At 38.9% G+C, this 27,005-nt stretch overlaps 1 protein-coding gene and 1 pseudogene across 1 annotated transcript; both read right to left on the bottom strand.

Annotated features, from left to right (window-relative positions):
* Positions 1–201: 201 nt before the first annotated feature.
* On the bottom strand, positions 202–6,006 carry LOC110227329 (annotated as a pseudogene).
* Positions 6,007–24,038: 18,032 nt separating this feature from the next.
* On the bottom strand, positions 24,039–26,355 carry LOC110227370. Its single transcript, XM_021021456.1, has 6 exons — positions 26,115–26,355; positions 25,900–25,968; positions 25,075–25,662; positions 24,761–24,888; positions 24,445–24,674; positions 24,039–24,357 (listed from the first exon to the last, which is right to left on the bottom strand). Exons 1-6 carry the CDS (start codon positions 26,353–26,355, stop codon positions 24,039–24,041), a joined length of 1,575 nt encoding a protein of 524 aa, XP_020877115.1.
* Between the last annotated feature and the right edge of the window lie 650 nt (positions 26,356–27,005).

The following is a 27,005-nucleotide window of genomic DNA, read 5'->3' as shown; positions in this document are numbered from 1 at the left end:
TGAATAATAATTTAATTATTTATTTTTTATATCCAATTTTCTCAATATTTAAAGAAAGAGACAAAAACCAGAAAAAGACAAAAAGAATTATTAGTAACAAAGAACCGACCTTAGCTTTCTTAATGAGGTGGTAGAAGAGTCAACAAGTCAAACTTGCTAACTCAACTAGAGTGTCTGGAAAACGAAATGAGACCTGAAAACAACAGTAATAGCAAACTCCATTGCACCAAATCAAGAAGATATTTTCTGGGAATGTATCCTCTCTTTCTCAAAAAAAAGTCTTTAACCATTGAGGATATCCTTTAGCAACATAGGATTGTAATCTGGAACTAGTCACCACACTTTTGGCTATCTCTAAAGCTCCTTGATTGCAATTTAAAGGTTCCATTGTAATATACCAGTGAGGTTTGTTTTTGGTAAAACTTAGCAGCTCTGCAATAGTACCTATGATAGCCGGCCAATCTCGAGGTTTGTTAAGAGTATTGATGATGTCTGAAGTTGTCGCACCAAAGAGAACATTAGTAAACCTGAGACTTTGCATACTTTCAAGAGCCCATTGCCAACTTCGGATTTTAGCTTGAAAGAGGGAATGCACCTGAGAAAAAGATCTGCGACTATGGAGAAGAACTTCTCCATTTGAATTTCTCACTACCCATGATGCACCAGCCAAATCTCTTTTTTCATCCAAGAAAAACCGATATTGCATTTAACTTCTCCTACCAATGGAGTAGTCCAAAGAGCAGTAGAAAAATTATTCTTCTCTTCCGTATGTATCACAGATTGTTGAGCTTGAAACCATTATCTTTCATCATCAATGGATTTGGCAACAAGTAAGTTAGCCATTGCTCTAACACCTTCAAAAAGTACTTTATTCCGGTTCTTCCACAAATGCCAGATAATCCAAAATGGCAGATTTCTCAAATCCTGAGGAAGATCTGGAATCGTGGCCAGTCATAGAAGATGATACATATTTGTGAAAACAGAAGAACCAAAGCCTTCACAAGGAGATGGCACATTAGAGAGAGCCCATACTTGTCGTGCTACAGGACATTGAAACAAAATGTGATTCACAGTTTCAAATTCTTCAGCACACATGTAGCATCCATCATTCACATGTATACCTCTTGATCTCAATCTATCCTCCACCGCAATAGCTCCTTTCACAGCTTTCCACAAAAAAACTTGGATTTTGGACGAGATTTTGAGAAGCCAAATGTTATCTAAAATTGGATTTATTGAAGGGAATTCACCAGCTTCAAAGAACAAACGTTTATGAGCTCTCTTACTACTAAGTTCATACCCAGTCTTGACATTATACACTCTATTATTTGTGCCCGCCCAACAATAAAAGTCATCTATCTCTGACCAGGGCTGTTGCTTCATTATAAGGTTGTCATCATTTAAAGGAAACAAATCTCGGAGCAGGGCAACATTCCAAGTTCTTGTAAGTGGATCAATAAGCTCATGGACTTTCAAGTTAATATTCATTAAAGACTGAAGATTAACCGGTCTTCTAGCATTTTCTTCAAAGAGCCATTTATCAATCCAGACATTTGTATCTAGGCCATTCCCAATGACTCTTTTCAAACCAGCTAATATTAATTCTCTTCCAAACAGAATGCTTCTCCAGGCATAAGAGGGTCTAGTACCAAGAGTAGCAGAAAGAAAATTAGTATTTAAGAAATACCTGGTTTTGAAGATAGAATATAACAGACTCTGATGATCAGTCATTAATCTCCATGCTTGCTTAGCTAAAAGGGCTTGATTAAAACAAACTAAGTCCTTAAAGCCAATACCTCCCAGCTTTTTGTCGCAGATTAACTTTTGCCAACCAATCCAATGAATCTTGTTCTTATTCTGCATATTCTTCCACTAGAAATCCATCATAATGCTTGTTAAACTCTTACAGGGACTTTTTGGTAACTTAAAGCATGTCATGGCATACACAGGTAACACCATTGCTACAAATTTGAGAAGAATTTATTTGCCTCCCTGAGATAGTAACTTAGCATACCATCCATTCATTCTTGTCTGCAGCTTATCTTTAATATAACCTAGAAGCTTCTGTTTTGATCCACTCAAACATTCAGGAAGTCCTAAGTATTTTCCTGTTCCACCTTCCAATTTAATTCCAGATCTTGCTTTAATCCAACCTTTAATCTCTTCAGCCACATTCAATCCAAAAGAAATTGCTGACTTATCCAAATTAATCAACTAACCTAAGATTTTTCCATATTTAGATAAGCAGTTCATAATCTCTTCACATTCTTCTTGAGAAACCTTTCAGACTATCAATGTATCATCTGCAAAAAGAAGATGATTAACCGATAATCTTGACTGATTAAATTCAATGCCAGGGATTTTCCTATCTTTTTCAGCCTGATTGAGGAAATGAATTAAAGCTTCGGTGCATAGCACAAACAGAAATGGAGACAGTGGGTCACCTTGTCTAATCCCTCTTTCAGGCAAAACGGATCCAGAACGTTGTCCATTTATCAAAACCAAATAAGAAACAGAGGTAACACAGCCCATAATCCTAGAAATCCAAATACTACTGAACCCTAGAGCTTTGAGGATTTGTTCTAAAAAAGACCATTCCACCTTATCATACGCCTTTGACATATCTGTTTTCATAGCCATAAAAGACTTAGAAATCAAAGGATTTGTTCTCAAGCTATGAACTAGTTCATGAGCGAGGAGTATATTATCAGTGATAATCCTTTGAGCCACAAAGGCCGATTGAGTCGGAGAAACAATTTTAGGTAGATGTTGTTTCAATCTATTGACCAATATTTTTGAAACTGTTTTATAAAGCACCGAGCACAAACTGATAGGTCTTAAATCTGTCATTCTTGATGGCTTGGAGACTTTCGGAATTAGGCACGAATGTGTATAGTTCCATTCTTGAGGAATTCCTGATTGAAAGAAAGCCTTCACTTCAGCAACAACCTGATCTTTAATCACAGCCCAATATTTCTTGAAAAATAAACCCGTGAAACCATCAGGACCTGGGGCACTTTCATTGTTAATGGAGAAAACTGCATCTTGAATTTCTTAATTTCTTCAAAAGTAACATCTTTAGACAAAGCATCATTCATGTCAGTCGTAACTCTTGGTTGAAATCCATGCAAATAGTCAGATAAATCTTGAGGTTTTGAGGATGTAAACCTCTATTAGTAGTTTGCTCTCTACCATCTTCATCAAGCAAAAAATTCAGAGAATTTCTCACTCTATTGGAGTTAACAGACTCATGAAAGAATTTAGTATTCTTATCTCCTGCATCAAGCCACATTTCAGTACTTTTCTTTCGCTAAAATATCTCTTCTTGTTGAAAAGCAATTGCTAGATCTTTTTTAATCCGAGAGACTTTATTCCAACAAGGAGTCTTAGCAGCCAATTGCAAATCTAATTATTGTCTTAATCTTGTAATACGAATATGAGAATTAGTATCTGCACCTTTTTTCCAAGAACTAATGGCTCTTCTACAGTCGGCAATCTTACTCAAAACAGAGGGATCATCTTTATTTGTTCCAACATGCCAAGATTTCTGAATAATGCTTTCCAAACCCGAATCTTCTGCCCATCTTTTATCAAACCTAAATTGTCCTCTGAAAATCTCTTTATCATTGATAAATCTAACCAAAACTGGACGATAATTAGAGCCTAATTTCTCAAGAAACCACTGATGAGAATTTAGGAAAAGAGTAAACCAATCGGAATTTCCAAAACATATGTCAAGCTTGCATTGAATCCACTCATTATTTCTTGTCCCTCCCCAAGTAAATCCATTCCCTGAACTTCCAAGCTCATGCATATCACAGTCAGAAAGCATATCATGAAAAGGCCTAAAAGTTGAAATTTGTCGAAGAGGACCACCAAGCTTTTCCTTGTTACTCAAAATCTCATTAAAATCACATATCATACACCAAGCTGACTTTCATAAAAAACCTATATCACTAATACGCTGCCAAACCAAAGGCCGAAGATGCAAAACCGGATTACTATATACACAAGAGATAAACCAACTTTTGCTTCCACAAGTAACCTTCAAATCTAAAAGATGTTTGTCTTCACTCAAAATATCTATATCCAAATGATCTTTCCAAAAAAGAGCTAACCCACCACTTCTACCTTCTGGATTTATTACATGTCATTTATCATAACCTAACCACCCAAAAACCTTTATAACAAAATCATCATAATTTTTTGTTTCCATGAGGAATAACATATCAGGAAAATGCTCCTTCCGCATTTCCTTAAGGTGCCGAATTATCCAAGGATTCCTCAGACCTTGACAATTCCAACTTAGGATGCCTTATTGATACTGCAGTGATTCACCCGGAACCACCGTATCTTTGTTTAAATCAGAACAGTGAGGAAAATCTGCCTGTGTTTCTGCTAGCTTCCTCTTAAAAACTTTATCAAAATGTTTATCTTGCTTAGAAACCTCTGACAGATCCAAACTATCTAAAGCTTACTTTCTCTTTCATTTTCCCCCCCAATACCTTGTGGTAGCCACTAATTCACCATTAAAAACCAAAGAGTGTAAAGTTTGAGAAGAATTACCTTGGAAAAAAATATCATTAGAAAGATAAGTCTCCGGAGGATGCAACGTTTGAGGACAATCCTTGAATGCATCTACCATAAGTTTTGGGATGCTTTGTTGTGGAGGTGCAGGCGCTGCTCCCAAACTAGATATATTCATATCTTTACCAGGCTCACAATTAGTATCCGTTGTTGAAAGATGAGTAGGTAACTTCACAGATGATTTGATGAAAGGGCAACAACTTTTATCATGAGTAAGCCGTTGACATATAAAACATCTTTTCCTTACTCTGCCTTTTCTTCGCGAATAACCATGTGGAGTGGAGGTAGCCTAGGAGAAGAGAAGCAAGCTACCTTCGCCTACCTCCCATCTATAAGCGGCACAGGGCTGCCTTGGTTTTATCAAAACTGGGTAGTTGTTTCTGGACCAGTGTGCTGGAGAAGTGAGAGGTGCCATGGATTCCACGAGAGGAGAAGACTCAGCAGCAAAGAAGACTGAAGGGTGGGGGTTTACATATAACCGAGACAAAGTGGTTTATGATTGAATCTCAGAGGCATTCTTATCATTTGGTAGATCCAAGTCCATGGCCTATTTCGGGTTCACTTTCATAATCAATTCCAACAGAAACTACCTTCCCAGATGGTAATTGAATCGCTTTGGAATTCTTCAAAGGATTTCTAACATCAAACAAAACACGAACTCGGATATAACCTCGACTTTGAGCGCTCTCTGGATCAAACTCTACTTCAAGAATTTTTCCAATCTTGCCTGCAATCTCCTTAATCGTAGCTATGGTGTAGTAATTGACAGGAAGATGTCTGATTCTAATCCAGATAGGTAAAAACATAAGATAGTCTTCTGGTGGATCTTCAACCCAACGATCCATAACGACACACCAATCATCTTCAATACTTCATTAAGATCCTCTTCAGACCTAAAGATGAATTGGAAACTATCATTGGATAAGGCAATTCCACGAACCCTATCATATAATCTCCAAAAACGCGGCATATTCAAAATCCAATTACTCATCCTCTGATTCACAGGATTGAGAAACCTTCCCAAGATACTCTTGTAAATTCGTTCGGTTGAGCAAAACTTCTCCTGATCAGAGAGTATAATCGGACCATCTTCATCAATCGATAATGATTGAATAGCTACATCAAGAGGGGAATCCATAACAGATCTGCAGCCGGTGGTACTTGTTGGAGAAAACCAAGAAAAAATCAAAGCCGAAGAAGAAGTTAAGAGCACCAATTCTTCAGAAAGCTTTAATTTTGAAACCCAGAAAATAGCAAAAGAGAAACAGAGAATGATTTGACACAAATTGAAATCAAAGCTAGCAGAAATACAAGATATCTCTGGATTAAAGCTCTGCTCACGAAGAAACGGAGATACTTGGTGAGAGACAAGTCCTTAAGCCCTTAACCAAAGGGAAAGCTTTTTTTCGTAAGGTTCGAAATTTGTGTTACTTTTATGGGGATATGATTTTCTTGTAGTTTTATTTTCTCTATTGATTTATATATCACCGATTCACTTGTCCCCCTCACCCACTTTGCGTGTAAAATCCTTTTTCTTCGAGATAATCAAAATCTAAATTTGAGAAATGTCGAAAGATGCATGGTTATGTTGTTTATGTTAGAAATGGATAATTACTCAAGTGTTTATCCATCACAATTGATCTCATTTCCTAATCTTATCTAACACTTGGTCCCCAAGGTACTTGCTCACCAAGTCATTTGATGTTTATCCATTCCTAATCTTACTATATATATGCTTCACTTGTAAACGTTGGAAAGTACAAAACAAAAAGAGAGAAGAAAGAAGAGATTTTATTTGCTCTCTCCTTCTCTCTACGTTCCTCTCTTCTTTCTTAATTATTTCTAATACACATATAATATTATATTATATAGGGTATCTATAATCTGTGACCATAGAAGAATGAATAATTAGTTCTCTCTCTTCGTTACTATTTGGCATTCACTGTCCATATATAAAATACAATATCACCCTTGATTTATTTATTCAATGTTTTATCTCTCTTCTTCTATTTCTTTCTTCTTCAAACACCAGAACACAACTTTAGTAATGAAAATTAAATCAGACTTTTTTCTGCAGAGAACCGAAAAGCAAAACCAATAATTTGTGTGGTTCACCTATGACAATAGTGCTTTTGATTTAGCGATGATGAAGATGAAGTTTTTGTTTTGTGTTTTTGCGAAGGTTGGTTAAGTTTCTGCGATAAAAAATAATGGTAATTGATGGTGGTTCTGATTTGACGATGATGAGATTTACCGGTGATGATGCTAACAATGACATTGTTGGTGGCGGTAAGTATAGAAAAAAGAAGATGAAAGAAGAACTGAGAAGGTGTGATGGCTAAAAGTTGTATTGTGGTGATGATGATAATATATGTTGCGGTAATTACGGGGGAGAAATGGATGGTGTCGTGAAGTTAGAACAAACAGTGGTGGACTGAGACAGATATGAAAACTGAATTTGTCAATTGTAGTTTAGATTAGGTTAATCGATGAAAAGAAAGGAATCGTCGGCGTCATTGGCACATTTTTCTGGGTTTGATTTTACTATAGTTATCGATAAATAGAGTAACACCTGTTATTTTTATTGTTATCATGTTAACATCGTTATACACGTTAATATAAATATTATCTATATATCTACTATCTTACCATAAATATTTTCTATGATAATATAACCTTTATCATATCAATTACAAAGTTACCGCGATACAATATGTTTAACACGATATATTTATAAACTTATTGATATATATTTTGTTATCGTGTTAAACCAATAGATAATCATTTAACTCATTAGATATTCTTACTCAGATATTTGATGGACAATCTATTTAAAATCAAATAAAAAACATCGATAACTATTTTATTATATTGTTAATTAATTTGTTATATGCGGAGGGGCATTTTTGTCCAACTTACATAAGTTGAGGAGAGAGAACTAATAATATAAAAACTATGGGTATATTTTTTATTTTTTGGTCAATTGTGGTTTAATATTTTGTTGACCCTTATATATATGTGTTTGCTTTATGATTTATAACACGTTATCAGCACGATGTCTTTACCGCTTGAGTTATTACGAGGTAAGTAAAATTTATATTATTTAAATTTATTTATGCTTATAGAACATAATTATTTTAGATATCGTGAGACTATGTTTTTTTTTTTTTCCGGTTTGATCGTTATAAATAGTAGGCTCTGCCTCTTACGATCAAATAAAAAAGCTATGTCTTTTTCGGATAGATCGTTATATATGGTAGGCTATGCCTCCTTTACGATCAAATAAATATCTATGCTTTTTCCGGATCGATCGTCATATATGGTAGGTTTTACCTTCCTAACGATCAAACGAAAATTTATATTTTTATCTATATGGTAGGCTCTGCCTCTTTCTCTACAATCAAATAAAAGCTATGCCTATTGAATTCTTATATGGAATGTGATGCCTCCTGAATTCTTGTATGAAAAGGCTATAGTCCATAAGTTATTATTTTTATGAATTTAAATGTTTGATTATTGTTATTTATTTTATTCGTAAAGAATAATATATGTGTTATATGAGATTTAAAGACTTTGAAATATGTCTTTAAAATAAAATATATATATTTCTCTTGTGAGAATATATGAAGCACCTGTCAATATATTTTTAGACAGTGCAAAATAATTGAAAGGTCTAGATGAGCTAGTCTCTCGACTTCCAAATGCATCAGATTCATAATAATCGATGCTTTGTGTACTCCAAAGTCTCAAAGAAACTCGTGTAGTTTCCAAAATATTTTATTTTATAATTATTATATTGAGACTATAAATAAATGTGGTATCGAATGTTCGACCACAATGGAGATACGGATATATATGATTATATCATGCAAAAAAAATTATTTTAATAGTAAACATGAAGTTTAATAATGCTTTAAGCATAGTATAATCGATCAAGTCATCCCGGTATAACAATGAAATTAATAATGATGATCTAGATCCAAGGTCCATATTAGTGCCAGCAAGGGCCTGATTGGGAGAAAAAAAAAGTGCAATGTATTGAATTGTAATTTTAGATATATCGTGGTTTTTACTGATTTAATTTAACCATGATATTAGTTGTAATTTTAGAGTCTTTTTAGTTCTTCTTGCGTCGTTTAGAGTCTTTGCAGGTATTTACAAGTTTGGATGAATTCTGGAGCAAAAGTTGGATATTTGGAGCATTACAGCTAACAAGAGCAACTTGGGACGTTGAGAGTGTCTTGGTGTCGATCGACACCGTTGCGTTTTCAGAAGCATTACACGTTTTAACAAGTTTTGAAGAATTGCAGAATTGCCCCCATGTTCCAGTTTATTGCAAAAGAAGTCCCCGACGTGTTTTAGACTATATTATTAGGTTTTTATCTTTGTAAGAAACTTAAGCTTTAATTTTGGAGAGAGATTTTTGTATTAGCTTGGAGAGAAGAATCAGACTCCTTCAGAGAGATTTTGAACTCCCTTACTATATCTCTTATTCTTTTTTAATGCAATTTATTCAGACTATGATTTGTGTTTCTTCTACTATGTCTGAGTAATTCACTTGTTAGATTTAGGGTTTTTCCATGTATTGATGAACTGCTAAGTTGAACAATTGGTAGGGTAATTTTAGGGTTCTTCACCTAGATTTGATTTAATTACTAGTTCTAGACTGATCACCTAGAATCTAGCTCATAGGATATTAGATAGATTCAAGAGGTCATCTATTTCCTGAAATAATCTTAGGTGAGCAAAAGGACTATTCTCATTCGAGATGTGGTTTAGTACTTTTGTGAAGATATCAACCTGGGACTTTAATGCTTATTTAATTCTAGGGATTTGCATTCGAGAGGGTGGAATTTCTATTAATAGGCATAGAGATCTAATTCATTTGAGAGGTGGTTATTTTGATATCTGTGATTTGAGTTCAAGAACGGTGCTTAATAAACCCTTACCTGCTGTTTAATTTGTAATTTTGATTTATTTAAAGGAATAACCTTAAGTCTAGCTCTTCCATCAATTGATTTAAAACCTCATTCACTTGCTTAGTTTTAATTAATTATCTTATTTTATATTTAGCTTAATTCGATTGCCGAATTGTTTATTGTTTGGAAAACGAGAACTTTGTGGAATTCGACCCTTAAGTATTACAATTCGATCTCTTATTTGAGAAAGTAGTTCTAGGAGTTAATTTGAACCATATCAAATTTGGCGCCGTTGCCGAAGTTCTCTTCGCTTCACAATTAGACTAAGTATAGAATTAAGTCTAGATTTTCTTTTCTTTTGTTACTAACGTGATTTTCTTTCTTTGGTCTCTTGTGTTTCAGGAACTTCAGGAATTGAATCACAACAATGGTGCACAGATTCTACGAGAGTGTCGACCGACACCACCTGAGTGTCGATCGACACCACACGGGCAACAGGCCAATGACGATTGCTGACTACAACAGACCTGACTCTTCTACTCAAATCGATCAGCAATCAAACTACCTTCGTTTGCACGACCTGATTTCGCAATCAAAACAGAACTCTTTGATCTTGTTGCTAAGAACTGGTTTGAAGGAAATATCGGAGAATTGCCTTTTGATCACATCGAGACATTCAAAGATATAGTTTACAGCATCGAAGATATAGTTTACATTCGAAGGAGTTCTAGCTGATTATTTGCTCTGTAAGATCTTTCCACATTCTCTTGGCGAAAGAGGAATCATCAGGCTTAGACAATTGCGACCAGGATATCTCACTACTTGGCAGGAAATAAAGGATGCGTTCTTAGTCCCTATCCGAAGAAGTGAGATTGCAGATATCCTCCTTTTTTCAAGGTCCTACAGAGTCTTTCAAGGCAGCTTGGTTAAGATTCGGAGCATATCAGAGGAATTGTCCGCATCATAGTTTCAGTGAAATTCGTCTACTTAGAATATTCTTCAAGGGAATTGACTATCGCTACCAGATCGTACTAGATGCCACAAGTAATGGAAATTTCAAAACGCGGATGCCAAGCGAAGCGATGAATCTTATTGAGAATTTTGCTTCAAGCTATGGTATCAGGGGCATTGATAACGATAGAAGACAGCTCGCCGCAAACACTGATTCCAAGCACCTGGAACAATCCGACCTCCACTCCGTCAGTACTTCACGCCAGACCATCGAGCATCACGCCCATAACACCACCCCATCCCCACCATCTACCAGCAGGCTTGAAGCAATGCTCGAAGCTATTTACAAAAATCAACTTGAGATGGATGCCATGATTTTAGCTTTGGACATTAAGGTTAACAACATGGGTAACCCGCTTCATCATACAACTTTTTCAACCGCAGACGTTTGTGTTGTTCAGCTGCGTAGTGGTAAAGTTTTGAATCCAGTTCTTCAGAGGAAATCATCTCCACCGGTACCAATCACCGTCAATGATCTTGATAATGTCGTTTTTGCTTAGCACGAACCAGTGTCGAAAGACACTACTGGGTGTCGATCGACACCTATTGACGTTTTCAATGATGAGGAGCCATTGTCGAACGTAGTCGACAAACCCGCAGACGGAGAGAGTGCAAAAATAGGCAGTGTCGACCGATACCAACAGGGTGTCGATCGACACCCACCGCGTACAGACCCTGAAATTCTCCAAACTCCGATTCCAGCTGCAAAAAAAGGAATCAAGCCAGGAATCCCTTTCCCTAAGAACAACAGGAAGTCTAAACAAGAGTTAGATGATGCTAGATGCAAAGCTATGATGAACAAGATGATTGTTGAGATGCCTCTAGTTGATGCTGTGAAGATCTCACCTTTACTCCGTGTTCAAAAAATTGCTAGGCGCTAGTCGGGCGGTGAGGGTGGGCCTAGCGCCTAGCAAGAAAATCAGAGATTAAACGAGGATTAATCGGGATTAGTTTTAGGGCTATTTAATGTTTTAAAAACATATTAATCTATTATAATTAAGAAATTTAATAATATCGTTTTTAAAATTATATTAAACACATGAAAACAAGATTTTAAGCTCAAAATTATGATTTTTTATACAAATTACGAATATAAGTGGGATGTTTTGAATTTTAGATTTTTTAAAAAAAAAAGAAAATTATGCTAGGCGCCGTCTAGGCGGACAAAAATCAGACCAGCGATTTTTCTTACCGATTTGGATAAAATCGCTGCGGTTCCCCTTCGATCAGCGACTAGGTGGCCGATTTTTAGAACAAGGCCTATACTTAGGAGATATGTCAAGAAGATGGTGACCAAGGATTTGAGTGACGAGCGCGAAGTAATGATGATTTCAGCACAAGTCAATGTTGGGGTCAGATCCCACACATTTTCGGTAGGATCCACTTGGATCTGTCCACGTCATTATTACATAATAATCCTCTTGGAGTTAAAGATATTTTATTATGGGAATCAAGCTTAACCAGTCGGGAGTTCGATTCGGTTTACTAAAAGAGTTTGATCTTTACCAGTACGGAGTTCGCTCTTATTCAACATACAGTTCGCATAGAGAAAGGCCGAAGCAAGGAGAATATTGTTCGAGGTTCGCGGCAGCGTCAAGACACGGGAGTTCGGAGTCAACAAGAAAGAGTTCGGAAAATCCGTACGAAGCCCAAGATAGTTCAAATTCAAGCCGTTTCGGTCAAAATGTAACTTACATGATTAATGCGGATCAATGCAATTATGAGTAGTAAATGACCGCATTGATCATGTTTTCTCTATATAAACAACCTCAAACGCATGTGTTTGGGGGGGATCGGATTATTCATTACTTCTGAGCAATACAATACATTTTTCTCTCTTTACTATCTTTCGCAAGGCATTTTGTACTTCGTCCTTATCAATTTTTTCCTCATTTATTTTCTTGGTTGATTTCCTTTTCAAATTCTCATATTCATTTCCTGATTTTACAAGAGTTTTTTTCCACAAAAATACTTAAAGATAATCGAGTGTGAATCCTACATCCACATTTTGGCGCCGTCTGTGGGGAGTTACCACAAAACTCTTTAATCTCAAAATCTTTCTTTCCCAACCAAGAAACTATGGCTGATCAGCAAGCATTGAGCGATGCAATTGCTTTGCTAACTCAGACAACCACCGATCTGACCAATCAGATGAGTACACTTGTTACTGCCAACACCACCTTTGGTGAAAGGTTGAACTCAATCGAGCAAACCTTAACAAGTGTTCAAACCACCCAGACGAATTTTTCAAACGCGCAGAACGCTGTTTCAAGCCGTTTAGATAATTTGTCCTCAGCGCGAACAACAACGCGTCAGCGCAGGTTATTCGCGACTCCCGGGATTACTCAAACTCCTCAAGGAGGCCAGCCAGCAAGCACTAGGCAAGCACTAGCAATCCGGCAGCCGTAGGGGATGCGACTAACCCAACCGGGGAAGAAATTCCCCAGGGACAGGGAAATCTTCCTGTTGACGACGGATTTTATATAGAAGATCCTGATGTCGCCCTATCAGACGATTTCATCAAAGTTCGCCAAGAGCTTAATGAAATGAAGTCGAAATTTCATCAGGCTACCAGTTCGGTGCCTGAGATCGATCGAGTAATCGAAGAAACTCGTCGAACGCCCTTTACCTCGAGAATCTCGAACCTTCGGATCAAAGATTCTCGAAAGGTTAAATTACCAACTTACGATGGTAAAGGAGATCCTAAAAATCACCTCGCTGCTTTTCAGATCGCTGTAGGCAGAATTGATCTAGAACCAGGCGAGGAAGATGCCGAATTTTGCAAATTATTTTCCGAGAATCTTTCCGGACCGGCTCTGTTATGGTTCACTCAGTTAGAACCAGAAACTATTGATAATTTAAAGGAATTGTCCTCAGCATTCCTAAAACAATATTCTATGTTCATGGAAAAGGCAACTTCTGATGCGGATCTTTGAAATTTAACCCAATGTCAGAATGAACCACTTCGCAAATATATCGCTAAATTCAAAGAAGTGATAGCCAAAATTCCTGGGGTATCGCACGCAGCTGCCCTTTCTGCTTTAAGGAACGGACTCTGGCATGAATCCCGATTTCGGGAAGAAATCATCGTCAATCGTCCGAGTACCATCCAAGATGCTTTATTCAGAGCTACTAATTGGATGGAGGCAGAAGAAGAAAAGCTTAGCCTCGCTAAAAAGCATCGGCCAGCTAAATTAGTCGTTGCGAATCCAACCAAAAGGTTCGAACCAAAAGATCAAAAACGGTTCGGAGTTAATCTTACTACTAATACTGTAGGAAAACCCTCTCCAAACAGAGGAAGATACAATCCTCCTAATACTTGGGTTAGAGATGAAAGTGCCTATTGTGATATTCATAAAGTAAACGGGCACTCCACCAAAGATTGCAGCGTACTCAAAAAGCACCTCACCGAACTGTGGGCAACTGGAGAGCTCGCTAATTTCAATATCGAGGAATTTGTGGAATCTTACCACAAAGAAAAAGAAGATTCCGAAGCTTCTAATCCTCCAAAAAAGAAACATAAACCCAATGGGCCTGGAACTCCGAACACTCCTAAGAAAAGGATCGATGTTATAATGGGAGGATCCAAATTATGCCGAGTTTCGATCAGATCAATCAAAAGGCATAAGAAATCAGCAGCAATTCAAACCGTTGTGGGTTTCCAATCAAATGAACAAATACCTTCTATCTCCTTTGATAATTCGGACACTCAAGGAATAACAGGACCTCATGATGATGCTCTTGTAATAACTTTAGATGTTGCGAACTTCGAAGTGACGAGGTGTCTAATTGATACTGGAAGCTCGGTAGATCTCATATTTCTAAGCACTTTGCAAAGAATGGGAATCAATAAAACCGACATTATCGGTCCACCAACGCCATTAGTAGCTTTCACGAGTGACACATCTATGTCCTTGGGAAACATAAAACTAACTGATAATAGGTTTTTACGATCAATTAATCCTAAAACACTATCCTGTCGTTGTAGTATTTTAGGTGTCAATCCAATCAGGTGTGATGCAAACAAATGAGATATGATCAGAAAGCACTAAGTCAAGCCAAGCATGAATTGGTTGTTTTCCTAACAGTCCTAGTGATTGGTACAGAAAGTAGTCAAAAGACACAAAAATGACTAATATACTCTATCACAAGGCTCACTGCCAGAAGGAGGATGTGATAGAGTAAAAGGGTCCAAAAACAGACAATTATCAAAACTCAATAGCAAGTAAAAGAGAAGGTGAATGCAGCAGATAAGTAAACAGATAAATCAATTGGATAAGAAACTCCTAAGGATGGGGTAATCGAATAGTGTGGACTCCATAATCAATTTCGATGGTTAACAATTTTCAATGAAGCTATCCCTAGACAACAAGTTCAACAACAGATTTATTCACCCCTGTGCAACAAATCCTCAAGCAAAGCTAGCCCAGACTAATTCCCATTAACGGAATCTAACTATGCAGGCAATAAGAACCGACTGTTAAAGTCAATAACCGCTCTAAACGGCCAATCCCTTGGGATAGAGAAGATTATCACTGGAATTAGTAGATCAAGCATTCCATCGAACACCTTTTGGGTGCGGGAATGCTTCTGATCGAATTCTAGTTGATCAGAAAGGAATAAGCAGTAAACACAACTAATCTAGAAGGGATTCAATAAAACTACACTTAACCATCAGAATCGAGTAAGGGTCTCACATCTACTCTATCCCATCCTCAGAAATCCTAGTCACTACTCAGACAACATGCTTAAAGACACAGAAACGATTGATAATTGCATAACTTCAAAGATCAAAGGAAATGAAACAGAAAATGAACCAGGAAATGAAAGCGAAATCTCAATAACTTAGAAGAAAACGAAAAAAATACAAAGTTGCAGAAGCAAAAGCGGCTACTAAAACAATACTAGGGTTCGAGACTAAAAACGTGAATAAAAAGTGAATGAAAAGTGAATGAAAAATCAATGAAAAGTGAATGTAAAGTCAATCCAAAGGTGAATGAAAAGTGAATGTCTCAGGGGAAACCCTTAGAGACTTATTTATAGTAAAAGCGACAAAGATAAGTAAGTGGGCTTCAGGTCCTTGAAGAAGCTGTTGGAGCATTTGCTTCAGGTCTAGTTCAGGAGCGCTAGAGGTTTGTTGTTGTTGTGGTACAAACCCTGGTGGTGGGTGTTGTGTTTGATAACCTCCCTGAAACTGTTGCTTAGGAACAAACCCTTGTCCTTGGTTGTATGGCACGAATGGTTTGGGTTGGGTCTGCTGTTGTGGAGGGTAGACTTGATCCCGCGGGTTTGCAACGTTGGTACTTCTGTAAGACAGATTGGGATTGTTCTGCCTGAAGTTTTTGTAGCCTTTGTTGTAGCCTCCTTGGTTTTGCACATAGCTTACTTCTTCTAACTGGAGAGTCTCCCCATCCTGGACTTGGAACGTCTCATCTTCACAGAGAAAATGGACTTGCTTCTGTTGCACAAGAAGTAGTTTGTCCAGCTTGTCATTCATGGCCTTCATGTCATTTCGGTGCTTCTCCTCTAAGTCTGAACTTCCTCTGATAGTTCTGTCATAATCTTCATTGTAGTTTCCATCAGACTGAGCTAAATTCTCTACCAGCTCCCATCCTTCTTCAACTTCCTTGTTCAGGAAATTCCCGTTGGATGTTGTATCCAGGAGCATCCGGATCTTGGGGAGAACTCCTCTGTAGAGAGTGCTCAGGAGTGAGGCTTTGGAGAAACTGTGGTGAGGACATTGATTCTGATATCCTCTGAAACCAGAAATCTCATTCCGGAGTCTTGCAGTCCTGGAGTTGGAGAAGAATTTAGTCATGAAAGCTTTCTTGCAGTCATTCCAGGAGGTGATGGAGCCTTGAGGAAGTGATTTTTCCCACTGGTGGGCTTTGTCTCCAAGAGAAAATGGAAACAAACGCAACCTGAAGCCATCCTCACTGACTCCATTGATCTTAGTTAGGCTGTAGAGCCTATCAAACTCGTCTAGATGATCGAGTGGATCCTCCATTGGGAGGCCGTGAAATTTGTTGTCCTGAACCATGGCAATGAGACCACTCTTGATCTTGAAGTTGTTGTTCTGCACTGGTGGAGGCACAATGCCATTGCGCTGATTGTCATTGTGTGGAGCATCGCCTGCACCAATGTTGTTTGGCAATTCTGCGTTCTGATCGTCGGCCATAACATCTGTGCCTGTATGTTCTCTTAACTCACGAGCAATACGGTCGATGTTCTCGTTGAAAAGCAGGTTTTGATGTCCTTTAGATCGAGTATGCATGCAACAGGTATCAGCTCAGCTTGAGCAGAGTAATCAGAGATAGTACCTGAAACACACAAACAAAGAGAAAGACACAGCGTTAGTAACCTTGTAAAAAAAAAATCGAACTTGATCTTAAGGTTTCCAAAAATCTCAAATATAGCAAAGATAACACCCAAATGGCAACGACGCCAAATTGATAATAGGTTTTTACGATCAATTAATCCTAAAACACTATCCTGTCGTTGTAGTATTTTAGGTGTCAATCCAATCAGGTGTGATGCAAACAAATGAGATATGATCAGAAAGCACTAAGTCAAGCCAAGCATGAATTGGTTGTTTTCCTAACAGTCCTAGTGATTGGTACAGAAAGTAGTCAAAAGACACAAAAATGACTAATATACTCTATCACAAGGCTCACTGCTAGAAAGAGGATGTGATAGAGTAAAAGGGTCCAAAAACAGATAATTATCAAAACTCAATAGCAAGCAAAAGAGAAGGTGAATGCAGCAGGTAAGTAAACAGATAAATCAATTGGATAAAAAACTCCTAAGGATGGGGTAATCGAATAGTGTGGACTCCATAATCAATTTCGATGGTTAACAATTCTCAATGAAGCTATCCCTAGACAACAGGTTCAACAACAGACTTATTCACTCCCGTGGTTCAGAGGGTCGAGGTGGTGATCGAGTAGAATGGTTGGTGGCAGGATCTGGACTGCTTCTTCTCTCCTGTGATCGAGTTGGTCGGTTGATGGACTAATATGGACTGCTTCTTCAACCCTGCGATCGAGTATGTGGGTAGACTGTCAGGATGGACTGCTCCTCTTCCTCTGTGATCGAGTAGAACTGTGAACTGGCAGGATGGACTGCTCCTCTTCCTCTGCGATCGAGTAGAAGGGTCCTGATGGTCTGCTGAGCTGATTGCTTCCCTCTCTGCTACTAGTGATCGAGTAGAATGGTCGAAATGTGACTTTCAGCTCTATTTTTCCTCTTTCTGAACACCAATAGCTCTGAAACACCTGAAACAACTCCAGAATGCAAAATGCATGCAAGACTAATGCTAGACACACTTAAACATGCAAAATGTGCGAAATGATGATGAATGCTGTGGAAGATGAATGAAACTAGACTTGAAATGGTGATAAATGGATGTGTAAAACATGCAAATTATAGACATATCACTACCAGTGCTCGCCGCTGGGGTTCCAAAAATTGTAGAATTCATTGTTTTCGACCGTCCGGCCGCTTACAACATAATGCTTGGAACTCCGTGGATATACCAAATGAAGGCTATACCTTCAACTTATCACCAGTGTGTGAAATTTCCGACTCCTGGTGGAGTTGGAACCATTCGAGGAGATCAGGAAACATCGCGATCTTGCTATCTCACGGGACATCGTTTAAAGCTCAAACAGCAATTAATGATAAATGCTAAGCAAAAAAGCACCTCGCGTTACCCAAGTGGTCTCAGTTCGAATGAGGTTACCACAGAAATTGAAATTGATTCCGAATTTCCAGACCGAAAAATAAAAATCGGTACTACTTTAGATTCAGAAATCAAAGATCAATTGGTAACATTTCTAAAAGAAAATAAACATACTTTTGCCTGGTCGGCGAAAGATATGCCTGGAATCGACAAAAGTATCATTACCCATGATTTAAACGTCGATCCCAGTTTTAAACCAATAAAGCAAAAGAGAAGAAAACTGGGTCCTGACCGAGCTCAAGCGGTCAATGACGAAGTTGATAAGCTTTTGAAAATCGGTTCGATTAGAGAAGTAAAAAACCCGGACTGGTTAGCTAACCCCGTGGTAGTCAAAAAGAAAAATGGAAAGTGGAGAGTATGTGTCGATTTCACTGACATTAACAAAGCATGTCCAAAAGATAGTTTTCCTCTCCCTCATATCGATCGGCTCGTAGAATCAACAGCCGGAAACGAACTCTTGACATTCATGGATGCATTTTCCGGATATAATCAGATCATGATGAATTCCGAAGATGAAGAGAAAACATCCTTCATAACAGATAGAGGAATTTACTGTTATAAAGTTATGCCATTCGGTCTTAAAAATGCCGGGGCAACATACCAACTTTTAGTTAACAAAATGTTTGCAAAACATTTGGGCAAAACGATGGAAGTTTATATCGATGATATGCTCGTAAAATCTCTTAAGAAATCCGAGCACATCACACATCTTGAGCAAAGTTTCAAAATTCTAAATGAATTCGGAATGAAATTAAATCCAGCTAAATGTTCTTTTGGTGTACCTTCTGGAGAATTCCTAGGCTACATAGTTACAGAAAGAGGAATAGAAGCTAATCCTAATCAGATTAACGCTTTCCTCACGATGCCTTCACCAAAAAACATTAAAGAGGTCCAGCGGTTGACGGGCAGAATTGCTGCGTTGAATCGTTTCATTTCGAAATCTACTGATAAATGTCTCCCCTTTTACCAGATTTTAAAAGGGAACAAAAAGTTTCGGTGGGATGATCAATGCGAAGCAGCTTTCGATCAACTCAAAACTTATCTAACAACACCGCCGGTTCTCTCAAAAACTGAGTTAGATGAGAAACTTTATCTTTGCATCTCGGTTTTTAATCATTCTGTAAGTGGGGTTTTAGTTCGAGAGGATCGAGGTGATCAGAAGCCGATTTTCTACATAAGTAAATCTCTTACCAGTCCGGAAACGAGATAGAAAACTACATAATTAGCTTTAGCGGTAGTCATATCTACTAGAAAACTCAGACCTTATTTCCAATCTCATCCGATAGAAGTTTTAACTTCTCATCCGCTTCGCTCAATTCTTCACGGACCAAGTCAGTCCGGTAGATTGGCGAAATGGGCAATCGAGCTCAGTGAGTATGATATAGAGTACAAAAGTCGAACTAGCGCAAAAGCATAAGTACTGGCTGATTTTCTTACCGAACTACCACTAGATGATGGAATCCTTATTGAAACAGACTTTACATGGAAATTACATGTATATGGCTCTTCTTCTAAACAAGGATCCGAAATCGGTATTAGGCTCGAAACTCCAACAAAGGAAATAATCGAACAGTCTTTTCGATTAATGTTTCCGGCTTCGAACAATGAGGCAGAATACGAAGCTCTCTTAGCAGGACTTCGGCTTGCTCTTGCAATTGGAGCAGAAGAATAATAGCTTATTGTAATTCTCAGCTAGTTGTAAACCAGTTCGCTGGAGATTACGAAGCTAAGGCTCCTCGAATGGAAGCATATCTATCGACTGTAAAAAATTAGCCGGAAAATTCAAAGAATTCGAGTTAGTTCGAATACCTCGAGGAGAAAACACTTCGGCAGACGCCTTAGCTGCCCTAGCTTCTACCTCAGACCCTGAGCTCAAACGAGTTATCCCAGTTGAATGTATTTCTTCGCGAAGTATTTTGGTTGAAGAAACAGAAAACGATAACATTTTGGAGGCCGAGCATATCGAAATTCCAAAATCAAGTTCCGGAAATGAAAATAATTCATTTGTGGTCACCAGATCAGGAGTAAAATCTCAAAATGATGAACTTACTTCACCATTGGAACTTCCAAAAAGAAAGCCAAGAAGAAAATTAAAGGATCAAGAGGTTCCCGCTGAAGAACCGTCTCGAACTGAATAGACACCTCCAGGTGATGAAGAGGTTCGGGAAACAATCGAAGATCCTGATATTCCTTCCGAACCCAAACCAAGGAAGTTTGTACTCAAGGATAATACTTCCGCTAATGATTGGGGGGCTGACTGGAGGGTAACCATCAAAAATTTCATTATTAATGGAACCATCGAACAAATGGCAAGCTCGCAAATTAAAAATCATCAGCGCTAAGTATTGTATAATTAAAGAGTCATTGTACAAGTGAGGCGTCAGTGATCCTTACCTTTTATGTATTTTTGGACCCAAATATGAAATAGTGATAAGCGAGGTCCACGAAGGGCTTTGTGGTAGTCATTCTTCGGGACGAGCAATGGCTTTCAAAATCAAACGGTTAGGATATTTCTGGCCAACTATGATTTCTGACTACATCGATTACGCCAAACGGTGTAAAAAGTGTTAGATGCATGCTCCTCTTATTCACCAGCCATCTGAAATTCTGTCATCTATATCCGCTCCATACCCTTTCATGAGGTGGTCAATGGATATAGTTGGTCCGACGCATCGCTCAACGCGAGGCGTCCAATACCTATTAGTTCTAACGGACTATTTTTCCAAATGGATCGAAGCAGAAGCCTACGTAAATATACAAGATTCTGTGGTAAAAACATTCTTGTGGAAACACATTATTTGTCGCCATAGAATTCCTTACGAAATAGTAACAGACAACGGTCCTTAATTCATTTCAAATGAATTTGAAGATTTTTGTTCTGCTTGGGGAATAAAACTTAGCTATTCAACGCCGAGGTATCCTCAAGGAAATGGGCAAGCGGAAGCTTCCAATAAAACCATTCTCAGCAATCTTAAAAAGCGTTTGAATGCTCAGAAAGGTGGTTGGTATGACGAGCTGCAACCTGTGTTGTGGGCATATCGAACAACCCCGAGACGAGCAACGGGAGAAACTCCAATTCTATTAGTATATGGGATAGAAGCTGTAGTCCCAGCCAAACTGAATGTTCCTGGTTTACGCCGGAGCGAAGCTCCTCTTAACGAAGAACTAAATTCTAAATTATTAGAAGACGTTCTTGATACAATCGATGAAAGGCGAGATCAATCCCTTATTCGACTTCAAAACTATCAACAATCGACCGCTCGGTACTATAACTCAAAGTTGAAAAACAGACCTTTAAATGTAGGAGACTTTGTTTTAAGACGAGTGTTCGATAACACGAAAGAAGAAGGAGCTGGAAAACTCGGTATTAACTGGGAAGGTCCTTATCAAATCACAGAAAAAGTCCAAAATGGTGTTTATCGTTTACAAGACCTTGACGGAAATCCCGTTCAAAGGCCTTGGAACGTCATCAACTTGAAAAAGTTCTATTGCTAAAGCAAACACAATCGAACTACGATTTGGCTTTGATCCTATTTTGGGTACGTAGGCAGCTCGCTAAACACGAGTCCAGCTATAACATAAAAATAAAAATATTATTCCTATCACGGAGTCTTGTTTTTATAAATTCAATATTCGAACATGAATATAAAAATACATTGCGAACGATGTATAGATAAATAAGCTAGAACCAGATCTAGAAGGGTCTTGAGTTACAGAACAACTTTGCTCCTTGACCTGCGAGGTCAACGATGCTCATAATACAACCAGGCATGTTTTCGTACTCCTGAAGTCCTAGTTCGATCCAGTCGGAAGGATGGGCTTCGAGGCGATGAAGCTCGCGAGCAATATCGAGGCGACGCTTCTCTAGTTCCATGATCCTTTGCCTAATCTCTTGTTTCTCATTTTCGAGCTCGTCGTGCCGTATGATAAGCTGAAGAAAATGAAATGCTTCGTTTAGCAATAATAAAAAGAAGTTAAATCACCAGGTTTAACAATACCTTGGTAATAAACTCCTCGGCCTTGGCACGATCTTGAGCTGATAATCTATCAATTAACACGTTTGGAACCTGAATGCTGGTTCCCCAACCTAATGGGCGTGATTCTTCTGGTTCGTCGTTAGCTTCCATTTTTACAAGATTGATGTCTGACGTTTCCGGAAGTTCATCACTTATCACTTTAAACGAGTCGGATGGGATTCTTTGAGAAAATACCTTCCTCAAACATTTTTGTAGAATTATTGTTGATTAAATTCAATAACGATCTACATCTGCCTTATATTCAAAATATACTTGACCACATTTAAGAGGGTAAATTGACGATTTCCCAAATCTGAAAATACTACTTTTATGGAAAATGTAATCGAGTTAATTACTAATTATATTCCCTAGATAAACGCATTAAATATGATTTGAGTAAATCAGCAAATTTAAAGCAAAAGGGAAATGTAATTAATATTGTTGGGCCTCTAGCCCAATAGTATTTTACATAGTAATAAAAAAAAAATCAAGGGACTTTTTCGATCAGAAGTCTTAGCCCGATAACGATTCTAGCGAGGTGGACGATCCCGAACAGCTTTATGAGGAAAGTCCATCGTCGGAAGATAGATCGAGGGGACCAGAAGGATGATTAGTAGATTTCTCCTCTGGTCCTTCGTTCTCTTCAGTTCTTAACATCGGAAATCTCCGAAATTCTGAAGAACACGAAACAAACGAGGATCCATCGCCGGTTGCCAAGGATAGATGAAAAAATTTATCCAGCACTCGGAGGAATCTTCGCAGGCAAGTAGGAATAAGGGCCACGATGTCTAAACCGTTCCTCTCCCATTCATGCGTTTCAGATTCTAGGCGAAGGATCTCTCTTTCTATCCTCTTTATTCGCTAATTAAGAGTATGGCGCCTTCTTCCGATTCTTTTTCTCTTATCATCACATAAAGCTTTGTGTCTCCCGACGACCTGTTTGAACAAACATTTTGTTAACTGGTCGAAAAAGAGTTTATAGTCTCTAAAAAAAAAAACTAAAAATCAGAAAGTGAACCTTTTCTAGGAAGTCATAACATTGGACCCTTTCTTTCTCCGTTCGGAAATGGAAAAACGTGGGGGTGAATAACTCCCTTGGGGGAAAATCCGTCCTCGGATTCAAACAGCGGATCCCCGCTTGAGGTTGTTACTCTTAAGCTAGTTCTGAAAGAGGATAGCGGCATAGGCTCGTTTTTCTTACAAAAAACTATGGGTCTCTCAGGATTCTTTTTTAAAACAAAAAAGCGTTCAGACTCTTTAAAGGAATAATATATAATGGACCTGCTAAAGCAGATTTCGGGTGCAATTAAAACATGGCCCAACACTTTCGGAGCCATTTTTTAGGTCATGATCGAAACCATTACCTGGTCATTCTTATGACAAAATTCTCACGAATTGTAAAAACCTTTTCCCTCGATAAAAAGCCTAAGCCGAGCTCTATCCTCGCACCCGAGAGACCGAGGAAAAATACTTGTTAAGATTTTTTCTTTAAAAAAGGCAAGTGAGCCTAATCAGCTCATCTCTCACAATTCATAAAACCTCTTTGGTGGGCTTAGGACTTGCAAACTTAGAATCGTATCCAAACGTTTTACCTTTTAAAAAAAATATATATATATACATAATGGTGTTCAATCACACTAATCAAAAACAAAACATTTCTGTCAAACGGATTAGTCCTTATGGATGCAGCAAAACAATTCTTTAAGAGCGTTCCCCTGCCTCAGGAGAACCCTCGTGTGGCCGAGAACCTTCACCTACCTCGAATTAAGAGGGAGAATCTCCAAATACCAAAGAAAATTGTTTCAGATCGAGAGTAGGACGGTAAGCCGAGGATAACTCGGATTCAACCACAGCGAGTTCGGCAGCAACTTCGCTCCTCTCGCTCTCGATCGAAACTCTTCCAGCCTCTAGTTCCTTAATCACGTCTAGATTGCTCTTCAGTTCGGCTCGATCTGTTAGAAGTTTAGACAAGATCTCTTTGTCCTTGATGAACTTCGTAACAGATTGAATAAGTTGCCTACCGAATCCCCTCATCTCTTCTCGAGCATTATGTTCGGCTTCAGCGATATCGCGAGCCCTGTTCCTAGTTAAAAGCTCGATCTCTTGATTCACTTATTCGAACAAAGCCGTATTCTCCTCTAGCTCAGCCTCCAAGCGAAGAGCATTAGACCTCGCAGAATCTCTTTTAGCATTCGCAATTCTGATGCGTTGCTCGTTAGCTGCTAGAGTTTTCTTCATATTTTCAAAAGACGACTCGAGTGCTTTTTCCCTCTCAAGTCGCTCAGATTGGTTGGCTAATCTAAGTTCATCAACCTCCTTCTTAGCCTTTGCGGTCTCTCTCTTCGCTTGATGAAGAAGGTTCTCATAATGGAAGATCATTCCATTAGTCTCCATAAACGCCTTCAGAGTAAAAAAAAAAACGTGTCGTTTAGACAAAAAGCTTTTACCTAAGGAAGGGAGGTTGTCATAATCTAAAAGATCCGAACTTGGGATAGGTAGCAAGCTCGATTGGCGAACATCTGACGGATTTCCGGCCTCCAAACCGAAAAAGGAGGAAGGGACGCCCCTTCCCTGGTTTGGAATCTTTGGAAGATGTCTCCAATCTCTTCTCCACCTGCGAAGCAGAGGAGAATAGCAGATTAATAAAATAGATGCAATCTGTAACAAGTTTTGCTAATGCTCGCTTTCTAAGTAAAAACTTACCTTAAATCGAAGCGGGTAAAGGATTTTGAGTCCTAACACTCAGTCCTTGAGATATGGGAGCCTCCGGTCTCGGCTCATCTATTTCCTCTGAAATTACTCTGTCTCCCGGAAGAGGGTTCTGAAGAGGGAGAAACAGAACGTAGAGGGCTAGAGACTCGTGGCGGAGAACTTAATCTCACGGTTTTAAGTCTCTCGTTTGATAGATTATCGGAATCTGGAGCCTTCCTCTTTATACAAGGAGAGGAGGTTATTTCTCCCTCACGCCCTGGTTCGGAAGGGCAAATTGCGGTGGCAACTGGAGGGTCGTTAAGTATCTCGGCTCCATGAGTATCCACCATGGTTGACAAGGCCGCTTCTAATGAACCGTCATCAACCAAGAGGGTCTTCCTGTGGAAGTTACCAACCCTGGAGATTGCAGCTATCCCTTTCTTTCTCCCGATTTCGGATAGCTGATCCTTAAGAGCCTTGATTTCAGCCTGCATCTTTCTTTTATCTCGAGCATTCAGGCTCGAGACGTCTTTCTCCTCGGGAGGAGGATCGAGGGGGTGAGTCTGACCGTCTTTAATGGCGAGCCCCGCTTTATGAATGCGTTGAAGGGTGAAGGAATTCCAATTTGTTTCACCCTCGGAAACGATTCGAAAGAAGGACAAGAAGTCAACAGTTGGGCGGGGGATCGTCTGGTTCCCTGAAACAAAGTGTTGGGTTAAGAATTCTATCTCTTTTACATAATACAGTGGAAAGTAATAAAGGTTGGATTTTTAACCAAATTTAGCCGACCAATTGGCGAGAAGAAGACCGGAAAGACCTTGAACGGAATGGGGATTGACTCGGAAAAAGAACCAGTATTTCCTCCAAGGCCCATCATTCGAGGGCATTCCGTCAATCAGGTTATGGTCAAGGGTAGGGTTTATAGAAAAAATACTTTCTGCTGCGGATTCACGGGCTCGAAATAGCCCTAAGAGTTCGCTGGTGTAGAGGGAAAACCCTGCTTCTGCCGAAACAGTCAGGGTGCTCAGAACGTATCGAAGAAAGTTGGGAACCATTTGGGGAAAGACAATCCCTAGGTGGAGGAGGTATAAAAGAAGAACTTCCGGTACGGGAAAAAACAAACCACAACCTTTGAAATAGACTTCGTACGCACAACAGTAACCCTCTCGCACCACTTCCGGAGACTCGTTGGGTCTAGGAAGAGAGAATTCAATTTCATGGGGATGTTACAAAGGCGGCGAAGAGCGCCAAGGGAAGCAGAGGTCGACTGAGACCTGAAATGCGGACCAAATTTGTTTCCCCTTTGGGTGAAGACTTCGTCCTCTCTGGGAACAGGGATTCCTTGACTGTCATCTTCGTTGTCCGAAACATAGACGGCTGGGGAAGACATCTTTTACTAAGAGGTTTCTCTTTTTCTGGTTTGGTAAAAGCTTTTAGAAGTAAATGTACGCTGTTGTAAAACCCGTCGTTCCATTTAACCTTATTTAGTAGAAAACCGCCTCGAGAATATTGGGAAGTGGGACGGTTTTTCCCGCAGTATTAATATAAAATTAGAAAATTAATGATGACGGTTGTCAGAGATATCAAATCATTTGATTATCCGAGATCGGCGTAATAGAGTTAAACATGGAATAATTCCGGAATGTTAAAGATCTCGAGTAATTAATTATTGTTTACTTAAGTCTTCCAAGCCGAACACTCAGCTCGCAAGACTTGGGGGGCTAAATGTTGGGGTCAGATCCCACACATTTTCGGTAGGATCCACTTGGATCTGTCCACGTCATTATTACATAATAATCCTCTTGGAGTTAAAGATATTTTATTATGGGAATCAAGCTTAACCAGTCGGGAATTCAATCCGGTTTACTAAAAGAGTTCGATCTTTACCAGTACGGAGTTCGTTCTTATTCAACATACAGTTCGCATAGAGAAAGGCCGAAGCGAGGAGAATATTGTTCGAGGTTCGCGGCAGCGTCAAGACGCGGGAGTTCGGAGTCAACAAGAAAGAGTTCGGAAGATCTGCGCGAAGCCCAAGATAGT

This window comes from Arabidopsis lyrata (genome assembly GCF_000004255.2).
Source record: "Arabidopsis lyrata subsp. lyrata unplaced genomic scaffold ARALYscaffold_6, whole genome shotgun sequence".
In the NCBI taxonomy this organism is placed as follows: Eukaryota; Viridiplantae; Streptophyta; class Magnoliopsida; order Brassicales; family Brassicaceae; genus Arabidopsis; species Arabidopsis lyrata.
This window is presented reverse-complemented; position numbering and strand designations above follow the sequence as displayed.

What these genes read in the sequence shown, in the direction of transcription:
- LOC110227370 (XM_021021456.1), bottom strand. Translation starts at nt 26,355, where the DNA reads ATGTCTTCCCCAGCCGTCTATGTTTCGGACAACGAAGATGACAGTCAA. An exon ending in CGAGAGGGTTACTGTTGTGC is followed by an intron (nt 25,969 to 26,114) that starts GTACGAAGTCTA and finishes CTGTTTCGGCAG; the next exon opens with AAGCAGGGTTTTCCCTCTAC. An exon ending in GAGCTTGCTACCTATCCCAA is followed by an intron (nt 24,675 to 24,760) that starts GTTCGGATCTTT and finishes TTTACTCTGAAG; the next exon opens with GCGTTTATGGAGACTAATGG.